This window comes from Salvelinus alpinus, chromosome 9 (genome assembly GCF_045679555.1).
Source record: "Salvelinus alpinus chromosome 9, SLU_Salpinus.1, whole genome shotgun sequence".
Lineage (NCBI taxonomy): Eukaryota > Metazoa > Chordata > Actinopteri > Salmoniformes > Salmonidae > Salvelinus > Salvelinus alpinus.
Window position 1 is genome coordinate 71,225,066 of NC_092094.1, and position 20,712 is coordinate 71,245,777.

Sequence of the window (20,712 nt, forward strand, 5' to 3'; positions counted from 1 at the left end):
AGCCTCACATGTCCACACCAATGCTAACGTGAGGGAGAAACCAGAAAATGTAGCCAAACTTTAAATGACATATATCTAGGCTTAATGCAAGCATTTCGCTACACCCACAATAACATCTGCTAAACACGTGTATGTGACCAATAAAATTTGAATTGATTTGAACGCCAGTAATGTTTGACAAATATAATGTATGGCAATTCATATTAATGTCTAAAGGCTTGATTCTGTTGACATACTTGAGGTACTGTTCGTTAGGAGAGAAAGGCCAGTGCCAGTTGTGCACCGCGACATCACACACCGTGCAATCTGAGTGGAGGCAGTCAACATTTTGAAACCGTTTAACCATAATTGTCATTTCATGGGTGTAACGTGTGCGCTGAGAGTCGGAAAGCAAGTTCAGGGAGTGAGCGTTTTAATAAATAAACGCAACTAAATACAAAACAAGAAACACAAACAACGCACAGACATGACACTGGAACAGATACAATGACACCTGGGGAAGGAACCAAAGGGAGTGACATATATAGGGCAGGTAATCAAGGAGGTGATGGAGTCCAGGTGAGTGTCATTATGCGCAGATGCGCGTAACAATGGTGACAGTTGTGCACCATAACGAGCAGCCTGGTGACCTAGAGGCCGGAGAGGGAGCACAATTGACTATGGGGCATGTCTTACCTTGTTTCGAAGTAGATAAGCCAAACTTCGAACATTGGAATGTCGAAGGAATTCTTTTAAATCAAATCAAATCAAATGTTATTTGTCACATACACATGTGACCGGCGTTAGCAGAAGTTAATGCGAGTGTAGCGAAATGCTTGTGCATCTAGTTCCGACCATGCAGTAATATCTAACAAGTAATCTAACCTAACAATTTCACAACTACCTTATACACACAAGTGTAAAGGAATAAGAATATGTAGATAAAAATATATGAATGAGCGATGGCCGTGCGGCATAGGCAAGATGCAGTAGATGGTATAGAATACAGTATATACATATGAGATGAGTAATGTAGGGTATGTAAACATTATATAAAGCGGCATTGTTAAAGTGGCTAGTGATACATTTATTACATACATTTTTCATTATTAAAGTGGCTAGAGATGAGTCAGTATGTTGGCAGCAGCCACTCAATGTTAGTGATGGCTGTTTAACAGTCTGATGGCCTTGAGATAGAAGCTGTTTTTCAGTCTCTCGGTCCCCGCTTTGATGCACCTGTACTGACTTCGCCTTCTGGATGATAGCGGGGTGAACAGGCAGTGGCTCGGGTGGTTTTTGTCCTTGATGATCTTTTTGGCCTTCCTGTGACATCGGGTGGTGTAGGTGTCCTGGAGGGCAGGTAGTTTGCCCCCGGTGATGCGTTGTGCAGACCTCACTACCCTCTGGAGAGCCTTACGGTTGTGGGCGGAGCAGTTGCTGTACCATGCGGTGATACAGCCCGACAGGATGCTCTCGATTGTGCATCTGTAAAAGTTTGTGAGTGCTTTTGGTGACAAGCCGAATTTCTTCAGCCTCCTGAGGCCTCTCTTCACCACGCTGTCTGTCTGGGTGGACCAATTCAGTTTTTCCGTGATGTGTACGCCGAGGAACTTAAAACTTCCCACCTTCTCCACTACTGTCCCGTCAATGTGGATAGGGGGCTGCTCCCTCTGCTGTTTCCTGAAGTCCACGATCATCTCCTTTGTTTTGTTGACATTGAGTGTGAGGTTATTTTCCTGACACCACACTCCGAGGGCCCTCACCTCCTCCCTGTAGGCCGTCTCGTCGTTGTTGGTAATCAAGTCTACCACTGTAGTGTCGTCTGCAAACGTGATGATTGAGTTGGAGGAGTGCATGGCCACGCAGTCATGGGTGAACAGGGAGTACAGGAGAGGGCTGAGAACGCACCCTTGTGGGGCCCCAGTGTTGAGGATCAGCGGGGTGGAGATGTTGTTACCTACCCTCACCACCTGGGGGCGGCCCGTCAGGAAGTCCAGGACCCAGTCGCACAGGGCGGGGTCGAGGCCCAGGGTCTCGAGCTTAATGACGAGTTTGGAGGGTACTATATGGGGTTAAATGCTGAGCTGTAGTCGATGAACAGCATTCTCACATAGGTATTCCTCTTGTCCAGATGGGTTAGGGCAGTGTGCACTGTGATTGCGAATGCGTCGTCTGTGGACCTATTGGGGCGGTAAGCAAATTGGAGTGGGTCTAGGGTGTCAGGTAGGGTGGAGGTGATATGATCCTTGACTAGTTTCTCAAAGCACTTCATGATGACGGAAGTGAGTGCTACGGGGCGATAGTCATTTAGCTCAGTTACCTTCACTTTCTTGGGAACAGGAACAATGGTGGCCATCTTGAAGCATGTGGGAACAGCAGACTGGGATAAGGATTGATTATGTCCGTAAACACACCAGCCAGCTGGTCTGCGCATGCTCTGAGGACGCGGCTGGGGATGCCGTCTGGGCCGGCAGCCTTGCGAGGGTTAACACGTTTAAATGTTTTACTCACGTTGGCTGCAGTGAAGGAGAGCCAGCAGGTTTTGGTAGCGGGCCGTGTCAGTGGCACTGTATTGTCCTCAAAGCGAGCAAAGAAGTTGTTTAGTTTGTCTGTGAGCAAGTTATCATGGTCCGCGACGGGGCTGGTTTTCCTTTTGTAGTCCGTGATTGACTGTTTTATAAACACCCCTTAACTTTTTCGACATTTCGTTGTGTTACAGCCTGAATTTAAAATGGATTCAATTGAGATTTGTTGTCACTGGCCTACACAAAATGCCATTGAAACCAGTAGGCTATTTCTCTCATGTTCTATTGGTTTTCAAATAACTTTCTTTCATTGTCCAGCAGCCGTTGTCCAGCACAAATCTAGTCATATTAGCAACACATGCTACAGTAGTTGCATATTTAGATCTTCCCTCTTTCTACATTTCTAAAGGATATTTGAATCTCTGTCAAATGAAACCGCTCGCAATTGCAGTGGGCTTTTGAGAAGGGTGTTTTCCAGCTAATTGCATTTTGGACCATTTGCGTGTGAACTTTACTGCCGTGTGAACTTTACTGCTGTGTGAACTTTACTGCCGTGTGATCTTTACTGCGCTTATAATGTGAAGAAGCAATAGATCATCAACATTTTAAAGCTAAACGTTCTGATCTGTTGCATCAGTCTCATTGCTTTTAAATGTTTGTTTCATGTACAGTGGTTGTATGAATTTGAATCTATTGTCTCACAGCGGTCCCAGAGTCTGTTTCGAATATTTATTTCTGGCACATAACGACAAGCTGACCAATAGAATATAGATGCCTCGGAATTCGCTAAGAATCCTGATGTGTCTGTCTTCACTTGTACTTCGTAGCTGCGATGCCTGAGACGGACCCGATCACGTGACGGGCATTGGTAAATAAGAATTGAGATATCTGAGAGAGCCATGTGAATGAGAGGTGTCTTCGGGAACATGGCGAGTGGCAGCCGGGAGAAGGGAATTATAATTATTATATTCAGCCCAAGGGCATAATGGCCACCGTGGCCGCAAGTCATTTTTTTTATGGGGCATTACGGCCACACAAGGGGGCATCCACGACCATGGTCATCGATGCCGCCGGGAAATTCGAGGCCTGGTTGCCAGTGTGTGTACTCTGCCTCAGCACTGGCCCCCTGTTAGAGGTCAGACCCCAGCAGCCAGCCAGCGGGCTGGGCAGGGAGCAGGAGGAGCAGGGACCAGCCGAGCCAGATAGGGGGATGGGGATGGAATAATGAATGCCAGACCAGACCAGATCGAGGCAGCAGCCAACCCAGGCAGCAGGGCAGCTATCAGGCAGAGATAAACTATTCCTAGTGGGGCTCGCCAGCCCAACCGCTGCGCCCGAAATACACCCGCTCCAAAACGGTTTAGGGATTGATTTGACAGCTAATTTACAGAGGAGATTTGCATAAGGGCCCAGTGCTAATAAGACACCATTTTCTATCCTCCCTTTTGTCTTTCTTTCTATCTTTTTCTCCCCGTCTCTCCTTTTTTTCTCTCCTCCCCCGATGCTAAAATGGCAACGAGATAATGTAACCAAATTAAAGAGACAAGAGATTCAAATTGGATATTGATTAATAGACCAAAGCCCTGTGTTCAGGCCCTGTTTAAGCCCTGTGTTTAAGTGATTGATTCACAATGCCACTCTTCTTTCACATTCCACTGACGCCGGTGAATGACTGGCGTTTTGGGGATTGTCTGAGTCGAGCTGTCTGTCTGTCTCTCACCGTCCGGCTGTGAATGGGGCCGTGTCGGCGCTTTGAGGCTTGACAGCGCCACACAAAGAGCCCTGCCTATCGAATGCCAATCTGGAGACGCCGTGTGTCACGTAGGATAGGGGTGGAGGCTTGGGGATAAGAAGGATGTTGGTTGTCCTCTAGTCTAAAGCCAATACATTGATGGGAAAAGGAAAAGTGATGCATCTAGTTAGATGAAAGGGGATGAGCACGACTCAAGGTCAACCTTGATGGGATATGGGACATTCAGGGGATGTATGGACAAAAATAAGCTTTTATAGCGAATAATAGTGAGCACACAGACATGCATGCACACACACAAAAAGAAAAGTCTATTAACATGTTAATAGTGGCAGCTCTCTAACATCAAGCCTTTGATTCCTGGAAATGGATGGGAGCGGGAGCTCGCCCATAAACAAATCAATATACTTTGAAGAGATTCTTCAAAGTAGCCACCCTTTGCCTTTGTTTAACACTTTTTTGGTTACTACATGATTCCATATGTGTTATATCATAGTTTTGATGTCTTCACTATTATTCTACAATGTAGAAAATAGTACAAATAAAGAAAAACCCTCGAATGAGTGGGTGTGTCCAAACTTTTGAATGGTACTGTATATATTTACAAAAATATATGGGGGATTGGAAACGATACAGACAATTACATTGATGGAAGCTACAATCTATCTGCAATAGTAAAGCTGATCTACCCCCTAAAAAATGTAAAAATATAAATTAAAGATACCACATCCGCCATTCAAACTGTCCTTTCACCATATAGCCTAGTAAACATGAACAGTATCGCTGTGGCCATCAGTCAAAGACATAGGCTACATACTGTACTGTACATACTGTACGGACTCTGCACTTTCACTACAGTAAGCTAGCACTCACAAACATACCGTAGCATCCGTAGCACAACACCAGCAACCTCACCAAGTGGTTCAGCATTTTTGGTGATGGCGTAATGGATTAGGTAGCGTAGCTGTTGCAGGGTCGCGCGTTTAAATCCCACTCCCACTACCCCTCAAATTCACCACAATACACATACTGCCAGACACACAGTATAGGCTAGATCTATCATGTAAGTGACTCACTGTTCATGTTCTTGAAGATGTTGAGGATGGGCAGGATCTGTCTGTAGTAGGGTACCAGGGCCTCTCCCACCATTTCTCCAGACACCACCAGGTGCTGCAGCACCTTCAGCGTGGTACAGATCACTTGCCTGTTCCGCATGTTCAAGGCATCTGTGAGACAGAGAGGAAGGGCACCAAAGAAATAGAATGTTATTATTGTTATGGGTAGACTCAATATGGCCGCCATTGACTCATACATTGATTTACATGGTTATGGGCACCATAGAAATAGAATGAGTTCATTATCATAGGTATTGGTACATTCAATATGGCCGCCGTCCACCCAGACCTATACATTGATTTGAATGGCGATGGCTCATCTAGTGATTCTATTTCTATGGAGTGCACACAGGATAGAGGTCAGGGGTTACAGGTCTGGGAGAGGGGGTTGTGTGTGTGTGTGTGTGTGCTTGTTTTCATAGAGGCTTTCCCTAGGGTGGTGTGTGATTGAGAATTAACGATTCAGCCCCCCTATTGTGAACATTTAGCACATTTAGCAGAAAAGACAGAATGAGGTCACGGGGCATTCACACTACCACCACTGAAATCAATGGTTTATGGTGCCAGCCTTTGACTTGAAATGACTGGCTGCAATCAGAGATTTCAAAAGGGCACCACAGAGACAGGAAGGAATAAGTGAGAGACAATCACGGGCAATTTGGCCGACAGCTGCACTTAACTCCATCTCCCGCTGATAGGGGGAACAGAAGAGGGAGAAGAAAGGAGACGGAAGAGAGGAAAACATCTGTGATTTGTAACTAAGGATTACTAGGTTGTGTGTGTGTGTGTGTGTGTGTGTGTGTGTGTGTGTGTGTGTGTGTGTGTGTGTGTGTGTGTGTGTGTGTGTGTGTGTGTGTGTGTGTGTGTGTGTGTGTGTGTGTACATACATGCATGCACAGTATGTCGCTGCGTGTGCATGCGCGTCTATGTGTGTGTGTGGGTGTTAGTGGGCAGATGGGTGGGAAGAGAGGTGTGTGTGGCACTTCTCAGGTGACTCCTTACATATGTTTTCCTCCTTTTGAACCATCCCTTAATCTTGGACTCTAACAAACCAATAGACTTCCACAGACCCCTGCTGTTGTTGCTTATATGGCTCATTACAATAAGAAAGTGTTGCTTTAAAGGTCCAATGCAGCCATTTTTATCCATATCAAATCATTTCTGGGTAACAATTAAATAAGTACCTTACTGTGATTGTTCTCAATAAAAATGGTCAACAAGAAAAAAAATGCTTCTTAGCAAAGAGCAATTTCTCAAGCAAGAATGTAGCTATTATTCCAACCTCATTAGGGATGTGCATCTTTCCCTTTCAAGAGGATTTGATATGTATCTTGATACATGGGTTATGATATGATGCATGAACGATACGTTTTAGTTTGAAACGATTTGATGCGATTCGTTTCGATGCGATACGATTCGATGCACTAACATTAGTTGCATGAACAAATTCATTCTTGAATAGGTCAGAGGTCATTAAAGATCCCATGGCACTTATCGTAAGAGTAGGGGTGTTAACCCCGGTGTCCTGGCTAAATTCCCAATCTGGCCCTCAAACCATCATGGTCACCTAATAATCCCCAGTTTACAATTGGCTCATTCATCCCCCTCCTCTCCCCAGGTCGTTGCTGCAAATGAGAACGTGTTCTCAGTCAACTTACCTGGTAAAATAACGGTAAAATAAAATAAAATAAATAAAATTCTCCATTCTTAAAATCGCTTGCTGATGGAGCTCAAAAGCTGGGCCTCTCTGAGCTGGATCTGTCTGAGGCAACTTCTGTGTGTGTAAGTGTGTGTGTGTGTGTGTGTGTGTGTGTGTGTGTGTGTGTGTGTGTGTGTGTGTGTGTGTGTGTGTGTGTGTGTGTGTGTGTGTGTGTTTGTGTGTTGTATACTTTGTATGTGTGCATGTCTATGGTGTATACTATGTAGGCACCTGATCTGAGCAATAAGGGAGACTAGGCATCTACCACCCCACTACCACTATCAGATTAGGGGGGTGTGGGGGGGCAAAGTAGACTGCTTTTTGTCCCCCCACTTTGGTTCTGAAATATACATCACCCACTAATTAACTTGTAATTGTTGCAGATTCAGTTTTTTGAGCTAGTATCAAAATGTATCGTTTACAAATTAACTATGACATAGCCAAGTGTACACTGAGTGTACAAACCTTTCCATGACATAGACTGGCACCTGTTAAATCCACTTCAATCAGTGTAGATGAAGGGGAGGAGACAGGTTAAAGAAGGATTTTTAAGTCTTGAGACAATTGAGACATGGACTGTATATGTGTGCCATTCAGAGGGTGAACAGGCAAGACAAAATATTTAAGTGCCCTTGAACGGGGTATGGTAGTAGGTGCCTGGCGCACCAGTTTGAGTGTGTTAAGAACTGCATCGCTGCTGGGTTTTTCACGCTCAATAGTTTCCTGTGTGTATCAAGAATGGTCCACCACCCAAAGGACATCCAGCCAACTTGACACAACTGTGGGAAGCATTAGAGTCAACATGGGACAGCATCCCTGTGGAACGCTTTCGACACCTTGAAGAGTCTATGCCCAGACAAATTGAGGCTGTTCTGAAGGCAAATAAGGGTGCAACTCAATATTAGGAAGGTGTTCTTAATGTTTTGTACACTCAGTGTAAAGCACATTTTTTGACCGTTTGGAAGTTTAGTGAGCTTCTTTTCTCCTCCCACTTTAGCCATGCAGTGCGCCTCGCACAAGTGATTCATCGTTATGAAAACATTAACTTTACCCTGTAAATCTAAAAATGACCATATACACCAATTGGTTAAAGCCAAACTATCCAAACTGTTGCTGATGGTGAGCCTGAACAATCCAAATGAAATCTATTGTAAGCCCCGTTCAGCAGGTATAAAGAGATGAGAGTTGTCTCCGGTAGCTTACTTTTACTCCGGTAAAATACAATTGTTGAGCAGCGCAATGATAACAACCTACCAAATGAGACATTTTAACATTTGAATGCAGATGTGGAATATCAGGAACAGGCCATCTAACTGGCATTGGTCAACAGGCGAACCTGGGCACAGTGTGCAGTTTGACTAGGCTACTGATATTCCCTAGGGGTGTTCGGCATGCAACAGGACTTGTAGATCAATGACTGTCAACACAGTTACATGCTTTTAGTTCGACACCGAAAGTCGACATCAGTTGTCACAAAATACGAGGTATTTTCGTAAGGTAGAAAGAAAGTAATATGATAATTGTTTGGGGGGTGAATCCGTGATTCGTAATGTTTTAATCGATTTTCTGACTGATGCATGCTACATTTGGATCGGTTTGGGGTCCGCGGATCGGTGCAGTCGTATCTTAAACATTTAAATCGGGGACCGATGCAGATCAATGAATCGTTACATCCCTAAACCTCATATTGTGTAAATACATATAAAACACACACAAATCACGTTTTTGGCTGCACTGGGCCTTTAAAGGGGCAATTTAAGTTATTCAGGAACCAACTGGTATACAGTGCATCTGGAAAGTATTCAGACCCCTTAACTTTTTCAACATTATGTTATGTTTCAGCCTTATTTTAAAATGGATGAAAAAAAAATTCTTCATGACTCTACCCCATAATGACAAAGCAAAAACAGGTTTATATTTTATGGGCACATTTATTACAAATAAAAAAGTATTCAGACCCTTTGCTATGAGACTCGAAATTGAGCTCAGGTGCATCCTGTTTCTATTGATCATCCTTGAGATGTTTCTACAACTTGATTGGAGTCCACCTGTTGTATATTCAATTGATTGGACTTGATTTGGAAAGGCACACACCTATCTATATAAGCCATGAGATCGAAGGAATTGTCCGTAGAGCTCCAAGAAAGGATTGTGTCGAGGCACAGATCTGGGGAAGGGTACCCAAAAATGTCTGTAGCATTGAAGGTTCCCAAGAACACAGTGGCCATCATTCTTGGTCAGGGAGGTGACCAAGAACCCGACGGTCACTCTGACAGAGCTCCAGAGTCCCTCTGTGGAAATGGGAGAACCTTCCAGAAGGACAACCATCTCTGCAGCACTCCACCAATCAGACTATTATGGTAGAGTGACCAGACGGAAGCAATTCCTCAGTAAAAGGCACATGACAGCCTTAGAGTTTGCCAAAAGGCACCTAAAGACTCTCAGACAATGAGAAACAAGATTCGCTGGCCTGAAGAAACCAAGATTGAACTCTTTGTCCTGAATGCCAAGCGTCACGTCCGGACGAAACCTGGCATCATCCCTATGGTGAATTATGGTGGTGGCAGCATCATGCTGTGGGGATGTTTTTCAGTGGCAGGGACTGGGAGACTAGTCAGGATCAAAGGAAAGGCGAACAGAGCAAAGTACAGAGAGATCCTTGATGAAAACCTGCCCCAGAGTGCTCAGGACCTCAGACTGGGCAAAGATTCTCCTTCCAACAGGACAACGACCCTAAGTACACAGCCAAGAAAACTCAAGAGTGGCTTCGGGACAAGTCTCGGAATGTCCTTGAGTGGCCAGCCGGAGCCCGGACTTGAACCAGATAGACCATCTCTGGAGAGACCTGAAAATAGCTGTACAGCGACACTTCCTATCCAGCCTGACAGAGCTTGAGAGGATCTGCAGAGAAGAATGGGAGAAACTGCCCAAATACAGGTGTGTCAAGCTTGTAGCGTCATACCCAAGCTGACTCAAAGGTGTAGTCGCTGCCAAACATTGTTCAACAAAGTACTGAGTGAAGCTACTGAACACTTATTTAAATGTGATAAAAAACTGTTTTTGCTTTGTCATTATGGGGTATTGTGTGTAGATTGATGAGGGGGAAAAAACAATTGAATCCATTTTAGAATAAGGCTGTAACGTAACAAAATGTTGTAAAATTCAAGGGGTCTGAATACTTTCCAAATGCACTGTATATCATTAATTTCTAAGTCCTAAAATTGATGTAGCAACTGCAGATTGCCCATTTAAAACCAAGATAAACACAATCTAACCGTTAAAACATTTCTCTTCAAAGCCGCTGAAGCAGCTATAGGACAGTCCCAATAGCTCTTAGTCCCCTTAAGTGGATAATGTCATAAACAGAACTAAAAGGAGTTACAACTATTCATGCAAAAACAAATCTTGAATAATAAAAGGGAGAAGCTAAGCTATCTGAGGGAAAACACATGTCTGACATAGAGGGCGAGAATGAATTATGTTAGCAGGCGAAGGAGGGGAGCGAAGGAGAGAGGAGGGGGGGGGGTCAGGAACCATAAAATGGGTAGTATGACAGTTAGTACACTTAGGGAGCGGCATGCGGTGTCACCTGTGGCCTGAGTGTTAAAACAGCTCATATTCAAATGCATGGCTGTCACACACACACACACGCAGACACAGCCTCCCTTCCAGCCATACTGCACTGCACCGAGACAGGCCTGACAGGTTGACATGAGAGGGGGAAAACAGCTCTGGAGAGGTGATGCACACACACACACATTCGCATGCACGCGAAAAAACACACACTTGCACGCACACACACGAAAAAACGCACACGTTCACGCACACACACGCAGGCACGCGCACGCAGGCACGCGCACACGCAGGCATGCACACAATCACAAACACGTGATATTCATGTCAAACCCACTCTCAGTCAGAGACAGAGAATGCGTAATCCACACGCACCGGTGACACACTCATACACACACCACTAACCTTCCATTACAGGGACATTGTGTCGTCAAACCCAGGGGTGTCATTTATACACATGCTCTGTGTGACAGGATGTGAACATGAAGAATGGATGGTCCTATCATCTTTCATTTCCAAGCCTTCATATTTTATATATTCCATTCAATGTGGGTGTGCATGTGTTTTTTTTGGGTGCGTTTCCGCGCATGCGTGTGTACACGTGCATGCGCGTGTGACTGTGCGTGTATTAGTGTTACAGACAATGTGGTATGAGTGTATCCATTATAGGATCTTTCTCCTGTTCCTTCACACATGGGGAGAGCTATCTGCCATCACGGTAATAAGGTTGAATCTGGACTGACAGGGATTTCAAACGCACATAACAAATAATGAAATTCTAATTACCACAAGTGCAAACAATTTTCCCTAGCTGTGACATTTGGACCGTGGGACTGTTCAATTATTCATCCAGGCTCTCGCCTCTCACAAAAGGGGGAGAATCTGAGTCGGATGTATTAACGTTTGGTACAATCCGCATCACATCGGATATGAATAAAGTAATCATCTATTCAAGCCGCGTCGATTAGATATTCCGTTCCCCCAAAAATTAAGCGCAGCCTTGTATTCTCATCTCCCCCAAATGTCACAGGTGAGTGGCATTTTGAAGATTTTAGTCAATCGAGTTTGTTGTAATATAAATATACTTTTCAGATCACTGCGAAATGTTCTCTTGCCTAAGCCGGGGATCTCCTCGTAATGAAAATTGAATTTTGGTCTCGTAGAGAGAACAAATGTTACGCCAATCTGTGGAGGCTCAATGGAGACGTGGCTGAGAATTCTGTACCTTATTTAAAGAGGGTAGGAAATGCTTATGACAGCATATCAGTATAATTTTCTCATAATTTATTTCCTCCGATTGAAAAAGGTAGTGTTGGAATGACAACGTTAAAGTTTATCTGGGTTATTTTACAAGAAAATCTTGGCTCAAAGTGATAAAAAGAATCCCTCCTGTGCCATGATTGAGGCCTTTCAAGGTTTCAAAAGCAACACCTCAAAATTCACATCATAATACTCAACCTTTTCTCAATCATTCTAGCCCATTATCAACTAGATTCAGCCGTGGGCTGATTTTTCCCTGAGCGGATGGTCAGGGGGCTAAAAATATAATTACTAATAATTTGAAGAAGGGAAATTGTCCGCAAGAAGCCCAAACAAATATAATATATTAACTAAAACTGAATAATTTCATACCTTGCTTACATTTGTTTACAATCACATACAGTGGGGAGAACAAGTATTTGATACACTGCCAATTTTGCAGGTTTTCCTACTTACAAAGCATGTAGAGGTCTGTCATTTTTATCATAGGTACACTTCAACTGTGAGAGACGGAATCTAAAACAAAAATCCAGAAAATCACATTGTATGATTTTTAAGTAATTAATTTGCATTTTATTGCATGACATAAGTATTTGATCACCTACCAACCAGTAAGAATTCCGGCTCTCACAGACCTGTTAGTTTTTCTTTAAGAAGCCCTCCTGTTCTCCACTCATTACCTGTATTAACTGCACCTGTTTGAACTCGTTACCTGTATAAAAGACACCTGTCCACACACTCAATCAAACAGACTCCAACCTCTCCACAATGGCCAAGACCAGAGAGCTGTGTAAGGACATCAGGGATAAATTGTAGACCTGTACAAGGCTGGGATGGGCTACAGGACAATAGGCAAGCAGCTTGGTGAGAAGGCAACAACTGTTGGCACAATTATTAGAAAATGGAAGAAGTTCAAGATGACGGTCAATCACCCTCGGTCTGGGGCTCCATGCAAGATCTCACCTCGTGGGGCATCAATGATCATGAGGAATGTGAGGGATCAGCCCAGAACTACACGGCAGGACCTGGTCAATGACCTGAAGAGAGCTGGGACCACAGTCTCAAAGAAAACCATTAGTAACACACTACGCCGTCATGGATTAAAATCCTGCAGCGCACGCAAGGTCCCCCTGCTCAAGCCAGCGCATGTCCAGGCCCGTCTGAAGTTTGCCAATGACCATCTGGATGATCCAGAGGAGGAATGGGAGAAGGTCATGTGGTCTGATGAGACAAAAATAGAGCTTTTTGCTCTAAACTCCACTCGCCGTGTTTGGAGGAATAGAAGGATGAGTACAACCCCAAGAACACCATCCCAACCGTGAAGCATGGAGGTGGAAACATCATTCTTTGGGGATGCTTTTCTGCAAAGGGGACAGGACGACTGCACCGTATTGAGGGGAGGATGGACGGGGCCATGTATCGCGAGATCTTGACCAACAACCTCCTTCCCTCAGTAAGAGCATTGAAGATGGGTCGTGGCTGGGTCTTCCAGCATGACAACGACCCGAAACACACAGCCAGGGCAACTAAGGAGTGGCTCCGTAAGAAGCATCTCAAGGTCCTGGAGTGGCCTAGCCAGTCTCCAGACCTGAACCCAATAGAAAATCTTTGGAGGGAGCCGAAAGTCCATTTGCCCAGCGACAGCCCCGAAACCTGAAGGATCTGGAGAAGGTCTGTATGGAGGAGTGGGCCAAAATCCCTGCTGCAGTGTGTGCAAACCTGGTCAAGAACTACAGGAAACGTATGATCTCTGTAATTACAAACTAAGGTTTCTGTACCAAATATTATGTTCTGCTTTTCTGATGTATCAAATACTTATGTCATGCAATAAAATGCAAATTAATTACTTAAAAATCATACAATGTGATTTTCTGGACCTCTACATGCTTTGTAAGTAGGAAAACCTGCAAAATCGTCAGTGTATCAAATACTTGTTCTCCCCACTGTATATAGTGCCTTCATAAAGTATTCACACCCCTAGACTTTTCCACATTTTGTTGTGTTACAAAGTGGGATTAAAATTAATTTAATTGTAATTTTTGTCAACAATCTACACAAAATTCTCTAATGTCAAAGTGGAGGAAAATTCTAATATATCTTGATTTGATAAGTAGTCCATGAGTCAAGACATGTTTGAATCACCTTTGGCAGCAATTACAGATGTAAGTATTTCTGGGTTTCTAAGAGCTTTGCACACCTGAATTGTGCAACATTTTCCCATTATTCTTTTCAAAAATCGTCAAGCTCTGTAAAATTGATTGTTGATCATTGCTAGACAACCTTTTTCAGGTCTTGCCATAGATTTACAAGTATATTTAAGTCAAAACTTAACTCGGCCACAACATTCACTGTCTTCTTGGTAAGCAACTCCAGTGTAGATTTGGCCTTGTGTTTTAGGTTATTGTCCTGCTGAAAGGGGAATTAATCTCCCAGTTTCTGGTGGAAAGCAGACTGAACCAGGTTCTCCTCTAGGAGTTTGCCTGTGCTTAGCTCCATTCAGTAGATATTTTATCCTGAAAAACTCCTCAGTCCTTAACAATTACAAGCAAACCCATAACATGATGCAGCCACCACTATGCTTGACAGTATGGAGTCTTACTCAGTAATGTGTTGTATTGTATTTTCACCAAACATAACACTTTGCATTCAGGACAAAAAGTTAATTGCTTTGCCAATTTCTTTGTAGTGTTACTTTAGTGCCTTGTTGCAAACCGGATGCATGTTTTGGAATATTTTTATTCTGTACAGGCTTCCTTCTTTTGTCACGCCCTGACCTTTTTATTCTCTATTTTGGTTAGGTCAGGGTGTGACTAGGGTGGGTACTCTAGTTTGTATATTTCTATGTTGGCCTGGTATGGTTCCCAATCAGAGGCAGCTGTCTTTCGTTGTCTCTGATTGGGGATCATATTTAGGCAGCCTTTCCCACCTGTTGTTTGTGGGATCTTGATTTTGTATTGTTGCTTGTTAGCCCTTCAAAGCTGTATGTTTTGTTTTGTTACTCTTTATTATTTTGTTGCTGGTTCACATTAATAAAAATTATGAACGCCTTCCACGCTGCACCTTGGTCCAATCCTTCAAACAACATACGTTACATCTTTTTACTCTGTTAATTAGGTTAGTATTGTGGAGTAACTACAATGTTGTTGATCCATCCTCAGTTTTCTCCTATCACAGCCATTAAACTCTATAACTGTTTTAAAGTCACCTTTGGCCTCATTGTGAAATCTCTGAGTGATTTCCTTCCTCTCTGGCAACTCATTTAGAAAGGATGCCTGTATCTTTGTAGTGACTGGGTGTATTGATACACCATCCAAAGTGTAATTAATAACATCACCATGCCAAAGGGATATTCAATGTCTTTATATATATATATATATATATATATACCTGAACCCAATAGAAAATCTTTGGAGGGAGCTGAAAGTCCGTATTGCCCAGCGACAGCCCCGAAACCTGAAGGATCTGGAGAAGATCTGTAGGGAGGAGTGGGCCAAAATCCCTGCTGCAGTGTGTGCAAACCTAGTCAAGAACTACAGGAAACGTATGATCTCTGTAATTGCAAACAAAGGTTTCTGTACCAAATATTAAGTTCTGCTTTTCTGATGTATCAAATACTTATGTCATGCAATAAAATGCAAATTAATTATTTAAAAATCATACAATGTGATTTTCTGGATTTTTGTTTTAGATTCCGTCTCTCATAGTTGAAGTGTACCTATGATAAAAATTACAGACCTCTACATGCTTTGTAAGTAGGAAAACCTGCAAAATCGGCAGTGTATCAAATACTTGTTCTCCCCACTGTATATATATATATATATATATATATATACCAATATGTGCCCTTTTTTGCGAGGCATTGGAAAATCCCCCTGATCTTTGTGGTTGAATCTGTGTTTGAAATTCACTGCTCGACTGAGGGACCTTACAGATAATTGTATGTGTGGGGTACAGAGATGAGGTAGTCATTCAAAAATCATGTTAAACACTATTATTGCACACAGAGTGAGTCCAGGCAACTTATTATGTGACTTGTTAAGCACATTTTTACTCCTGAACTTATTTAGGCTTGCCATAACAAAGGGATTGAATACTTATTGACTCAAGACATTTCAGCTTTAAATATTTTGTTAATTTGTAAAGAATTTGAAAAACGTAATTCTACTTTGACATTAAGGAATGTATTATGTGTAGGCCCGTGACAAGAAATCTCAATTTAATCAATTTAATCCACAATTGGCGGCAGGTAGCCTGGTTGGTAGGAGAGTTGAGCCAGTAACCGAAAGGTTGCTGGATCAAATCCCTTGAGCTGACAAAGTAAAAATCTGTCGTTCTGCCCCTGAGCAAGGCAGTTAACCCACTGTTCCACGGGTGCCGAAGACGTGGATGTCGATTAAGGCAGCCATCCACACCTCTCTGACTCAGAGGGGTTGGGTTAAATGTGTATGACACATTTCAGTTGAATGCATTGTGGTACAACTGACTAGGTATTATTTTGCTAAGAAATCTTGCGGACCAAGGTGATTTGGCCCCCCCAAGTTTGAGAAACCCTTTTGGGGATCCCTGTTCTAGCCTAATGTAACCTCTGTGACAGGTGGGTGCAAGGAGGCGAGCGCACACTCCACATTGACCTGAGTTCAGTTTCAGAGTAAAGGTCTATGACGACGGCACAGCCCATTGCGTATTCTCATCGGGTGACCCGAAGTCATGACTCATGATCATCAAAATTCAGAGTCCAACAATGTGATTTAGCCAGTCGCAAGATAACAGCCCGCCGGCACCAGCCAGATGGAGGCTTCTATATTAACGTCAGTCAGAGAAAACTTTCTGCCTTTCAGATTGCAGCCTGCACTTATTTTTCCCTCCTTCCTTGGAGTTCTATTGAAAAGTAATTAATCTGCAACACAGACATGGGCCGGCGGGTTTGACGCACGGCACACCAAAATGGGCCTGATTTTAATAAACCAAGAAGCTAATAACAAGCAGGCCATTTAAAATTCCATTATCACAGCTAGATGTGCGTTTTCATAAGGAGTGGTTCACCTTTGGGTCTTAGGAATTTGTAGCTACTATATGAGGGAGTCAGTATGCATGAGTGGACATAGTGGCTACGTGGACTTGGGTATGAGTGTGTGTGTGTGTGTGTGTGTGTGTGTGTGTGTGTGTGTGTGTGTGTGTGTGTGTGTGTGTGTGTGTGTGTGTGTGTGTGTGTGTGTGTGTGTGTGTGTGTGTGAGCACGCGTATGAGAGGGTACAGATCTAGGCAGTATAGGCCTAGTACCACCATGGACAAATTTTGAAAACAAGGCATCAAAGCAATAATCGTCTCGGTCAAAAACACAACGTCAGCTGTCTTTTATTTATAAAACACATTAATCACATTTATGAGTTGTCGGGAGTCTAAAAATCATATATCGATATGCAGCCATTTGGTTTTACAGTGTTGTGAAACAGCTGAACGCATGACCAGACAGCAATCAGACTTTCTCAAATGAAATCAATTGGTAAATTAAACAAACTATGTGAATAAATTGAAAAATGGGAATTGTAGTGTAAATCAAGTAAACAACAAAAAGTCACACACAAAAACCAAAACACATGTACACACACACACACACACACACCGTTGTGTCTTGGTGTTATGATGTGCACTGGGCCATGCTCTGTCCGTCCTCTGTTGCGACTCAGTAAGCAGTGTGTGTGTGTGAGTGTGTGTGTACTCTATTGCCAGGGTCAACCTGTCAGCATGTCTTCAGCGGCCCTGCCTCATGTTGGTCGTTCCACCCCTCTGCCTCAGCAGGCGCTGAAACACTGAGCACACACACACACACACACACACACACACACACACACACACACACACACACACACACACACACACACACACACACACACACACACACACACACACACACACACACACACACACACACACACACACACACACGGCCAACTGCTCAAACTCACTTATTGGGCGCCGCTTAAAATCTCCCACTTTGAAACTGACACTTAGTTGGCTCCAGTGCAAAACAAACCCTCTCAGTGTGTGGAAAGTTAGCGTATGTTTGTGTGTGTATGTGAGAGAGTGAGAGCATGCGAGCATACTGAATCATACATCATATACTTTTCTACATATAACAACTTAGAAGCCTGTGTGTTCGTAATTTCATCCCTGTCTAAATGTTGAAGCTATTCTTGCTAGTCCCCGCTCACCCCTGGACGTGACCAACTAGCCTGCGGCCTGCCAACTGTGCGTGTGATTTCAGGACAAACCTGCAATGAACACGAGGGGAGACAGAGTGCTGGTTTCAAGCGCAGGGCGCAGCGGGTGTTTATTGCAAAGGACCACAGGAGGAGGCAGGTAGCTCGGTCCAGGGGCAGGCAGAAGGTCATACACAGGGGGTCCAAAAGGGCAACAGTACAGACAGGGAAAAGGCTAGTAACGTAGTCCGGAAGGTCAGGCAATAGGTAGATAACAGGAAATCCGATAGGCTAAAGTACAGGCAGGGAATAGGCAAAAGGCGTCGTTAGTGAGGCAGGAAAAAACTATCATCCACGGGAGGATTAAATCACGGGAAAAACAGAGCTCCGAAAGACGTGTGTCACAAAACAAACAATACCTCACAGTGATGGGGTGCAAAGAACTGAAGTAAATAGTGTGTGATAATGACATGCAGGTGTGTAAACAGGTGGTTAGAATTCAGGTGATTGGCATCTGGAGAGTGAGCTGCGTTTAGGGGATCTAGGTGTTTGAGAGTGTGAGCTGGAAAGTGGGCTGGAAAGTGAGCTGCGTTCAGGGGATCTGCCTGTTTGAGGGTGTGAGTTGGAAGCAGACGTTACCAAACCAATGAGGTGCTGTCCTGCCGGAGGCAAAGCACATTTAAATGTAGCGTGTCCCCATATTCATGGGAGCTTAGCAACCTTGCCTTATGACTGGGTCTCATCCACTAACAGCAAAACAAGAACAGTTAGCCCTGCTCTCTAATAATAATAGGTCTGGAAGATGCAAGGGGCCATATGTGAGCTTTTCACTGAGGTCCTCACTGTGTGGATGGCAACAACTAGTGGCTGAAGAATAGGGCATTGGGGATTTATCCATTGTCAAGCCATGTCATTCTGGCTTGTGGTTACTGGCCACACGTTAGTAAATGATCTCTTTATAATCGTGTTATAGGAGATTTGGCCTAGATTTGCTGTGAGAGGGTTGTGGTTGTATGAAAGAGTCGTGTTTATGGTCTGATAATGTTGTGACACTGTTCCTGTGATGTTTCTGTCATGTTTGGGGCCACTCACTCTTGACAAGGATGATGATAAGTGTTGTGGTTGCGTTAACAGTAGTATTTGTGCTGTAATAACGTTATGGCAGTGTTTTATGTGACATTTCAATAACGTTTAGCCACTCACTTTTGATGGGGATGATGAGTTGGGGGATGACGGGCAGGATCTTGGTGCCCCTGTGCTCGAGCATGTCGTGGACCCCCTGGCGGGCGAAGAACTCATAGGGGTGCACCGTCTCACACAGCCCGTCGAAGAACAAAGGGAGGTAGTGGTGGTAGTCGAGCTTCTCGATCTCCACCTGAGGCACACGCACACGCACACACATTTCCATCAACCAGATAGCTTTGCAACAGCTAAGCATTCCTGGAAACATGTTCATTCCTGGAAATGTTTGAAACGGCTCTGCACACACAACTACACGGTCACCAGGGACTGAATGTGAGTGAACCAACGCAAGGGGATCTCCCCTAGTTCATCCTCTACGTTGTAATAGAACACAGTCGTGGTCTTTCCTCATCTTATGCCCTTTCGTTTTGTTTGTCCTTGGACTCACACAATATCCAGGGCCAAGCCTTCTAACCGAGCCTGGCTTTAGAAGGTGTTTATAATACCAGCCACAGCTGAAGACAGCTGTTGGGGAGATCGTGACACCCCTACATGTGGTATCCTGTGGGCCGACACATTAATAACACCTGTCTGTAACGCTGTTTAAACCTATACTCCCCAAAACAGCTACACCAGCCTACACACATAAAAATATTCCTTCAGCTACTGAACCTGTGTGGATTACATGCTTTGATATTGGGTATGTTACAATGTATTGAAGTAGGCTTAGCAGCAGAATGACTTGTGTTGTGATGAACTCGCACCAAACTTGACAAGAAAGGCCAGGTGACAAGGGCACCCCTAGCTACCCTTTCACACACTTTCCCTTTGTGTGTGCGAGTCTGTGTGTGTGTGTCTGTCTGTCTGTCTGTCCGTCTCTGTGTCTGTGTGTTTAACGTGTGTGCGTGCGTGTGTACGGGCGCCCGCGACCATGTGCGTGTGTTTGTGTGTGTGTTTGAAGCACATGTGTGTCCACAGAAGGTCTGGTTACAGTAGATTGTATGAACTCCAGAGCACTGTGGTGGCTCTGTTGTTGGCCGAGGGGTAAGGGGGGGATCCTGTTTCATGTAATGAAAGCCAATCCTGTGTAGAGTAGAGGCAAACACCCCACAGACCTGGAGCAGCCAGGGGTCTTAAAGGACAGCTGAGCCACATCGTCCCAATCCCTGCTACACCCCACTGGGTCACGCTGCCGCCGAAATGTCACCACCACGTGGACCACGGTTGCTTTGATGTCCCCGGCTCTCGCAGAGCCCCCACTTTAGAGGTGCGACTTCAAAGTGGGCAGACCCCCTGACACGAGTCGCGTGGGTAAACAGAGAGAGAGAGAGAGAGAGAGAGAGAGAGAGCAAATGGTGTGTTAGCAGAGAGACCGATAGGGCTGATTGCTTTGAGGCAATTTGTTGGCTAACCTTGACCTTTTCCAGCT

General features: G+C 44.2%; 1 protein-coding gene across 1 annotated transcript in view; it reads right to left on the bottom strand.

Annotated features, from left to right (window-relative positions):
- pacrg (PARK2 co-regulated) overlaps positions 1 to 20,712 on the bottom strand; it is a 276,008-nt gene that overhangs the window by 136,999 nt on the left and 118,297 nt on the right. Inside the window, exons 3-4 of the mRNA XM_071327079.1 lie at positions 19,305 to 19,476; positions 5,331 to 5,480 (exon numbers count right to left, since the gene is read on the bottom strand). Of these exons, the coding sequence (XP_071183180.1) occupies positions 5,331 to 5,480; positions 19,305 to 19,476 (322 nt within the window). The remainder of the gene's footprint in view (positions 1 to 5,330; positions 5,481 to 19,304; positions 19,477 to 20,712) is intronic.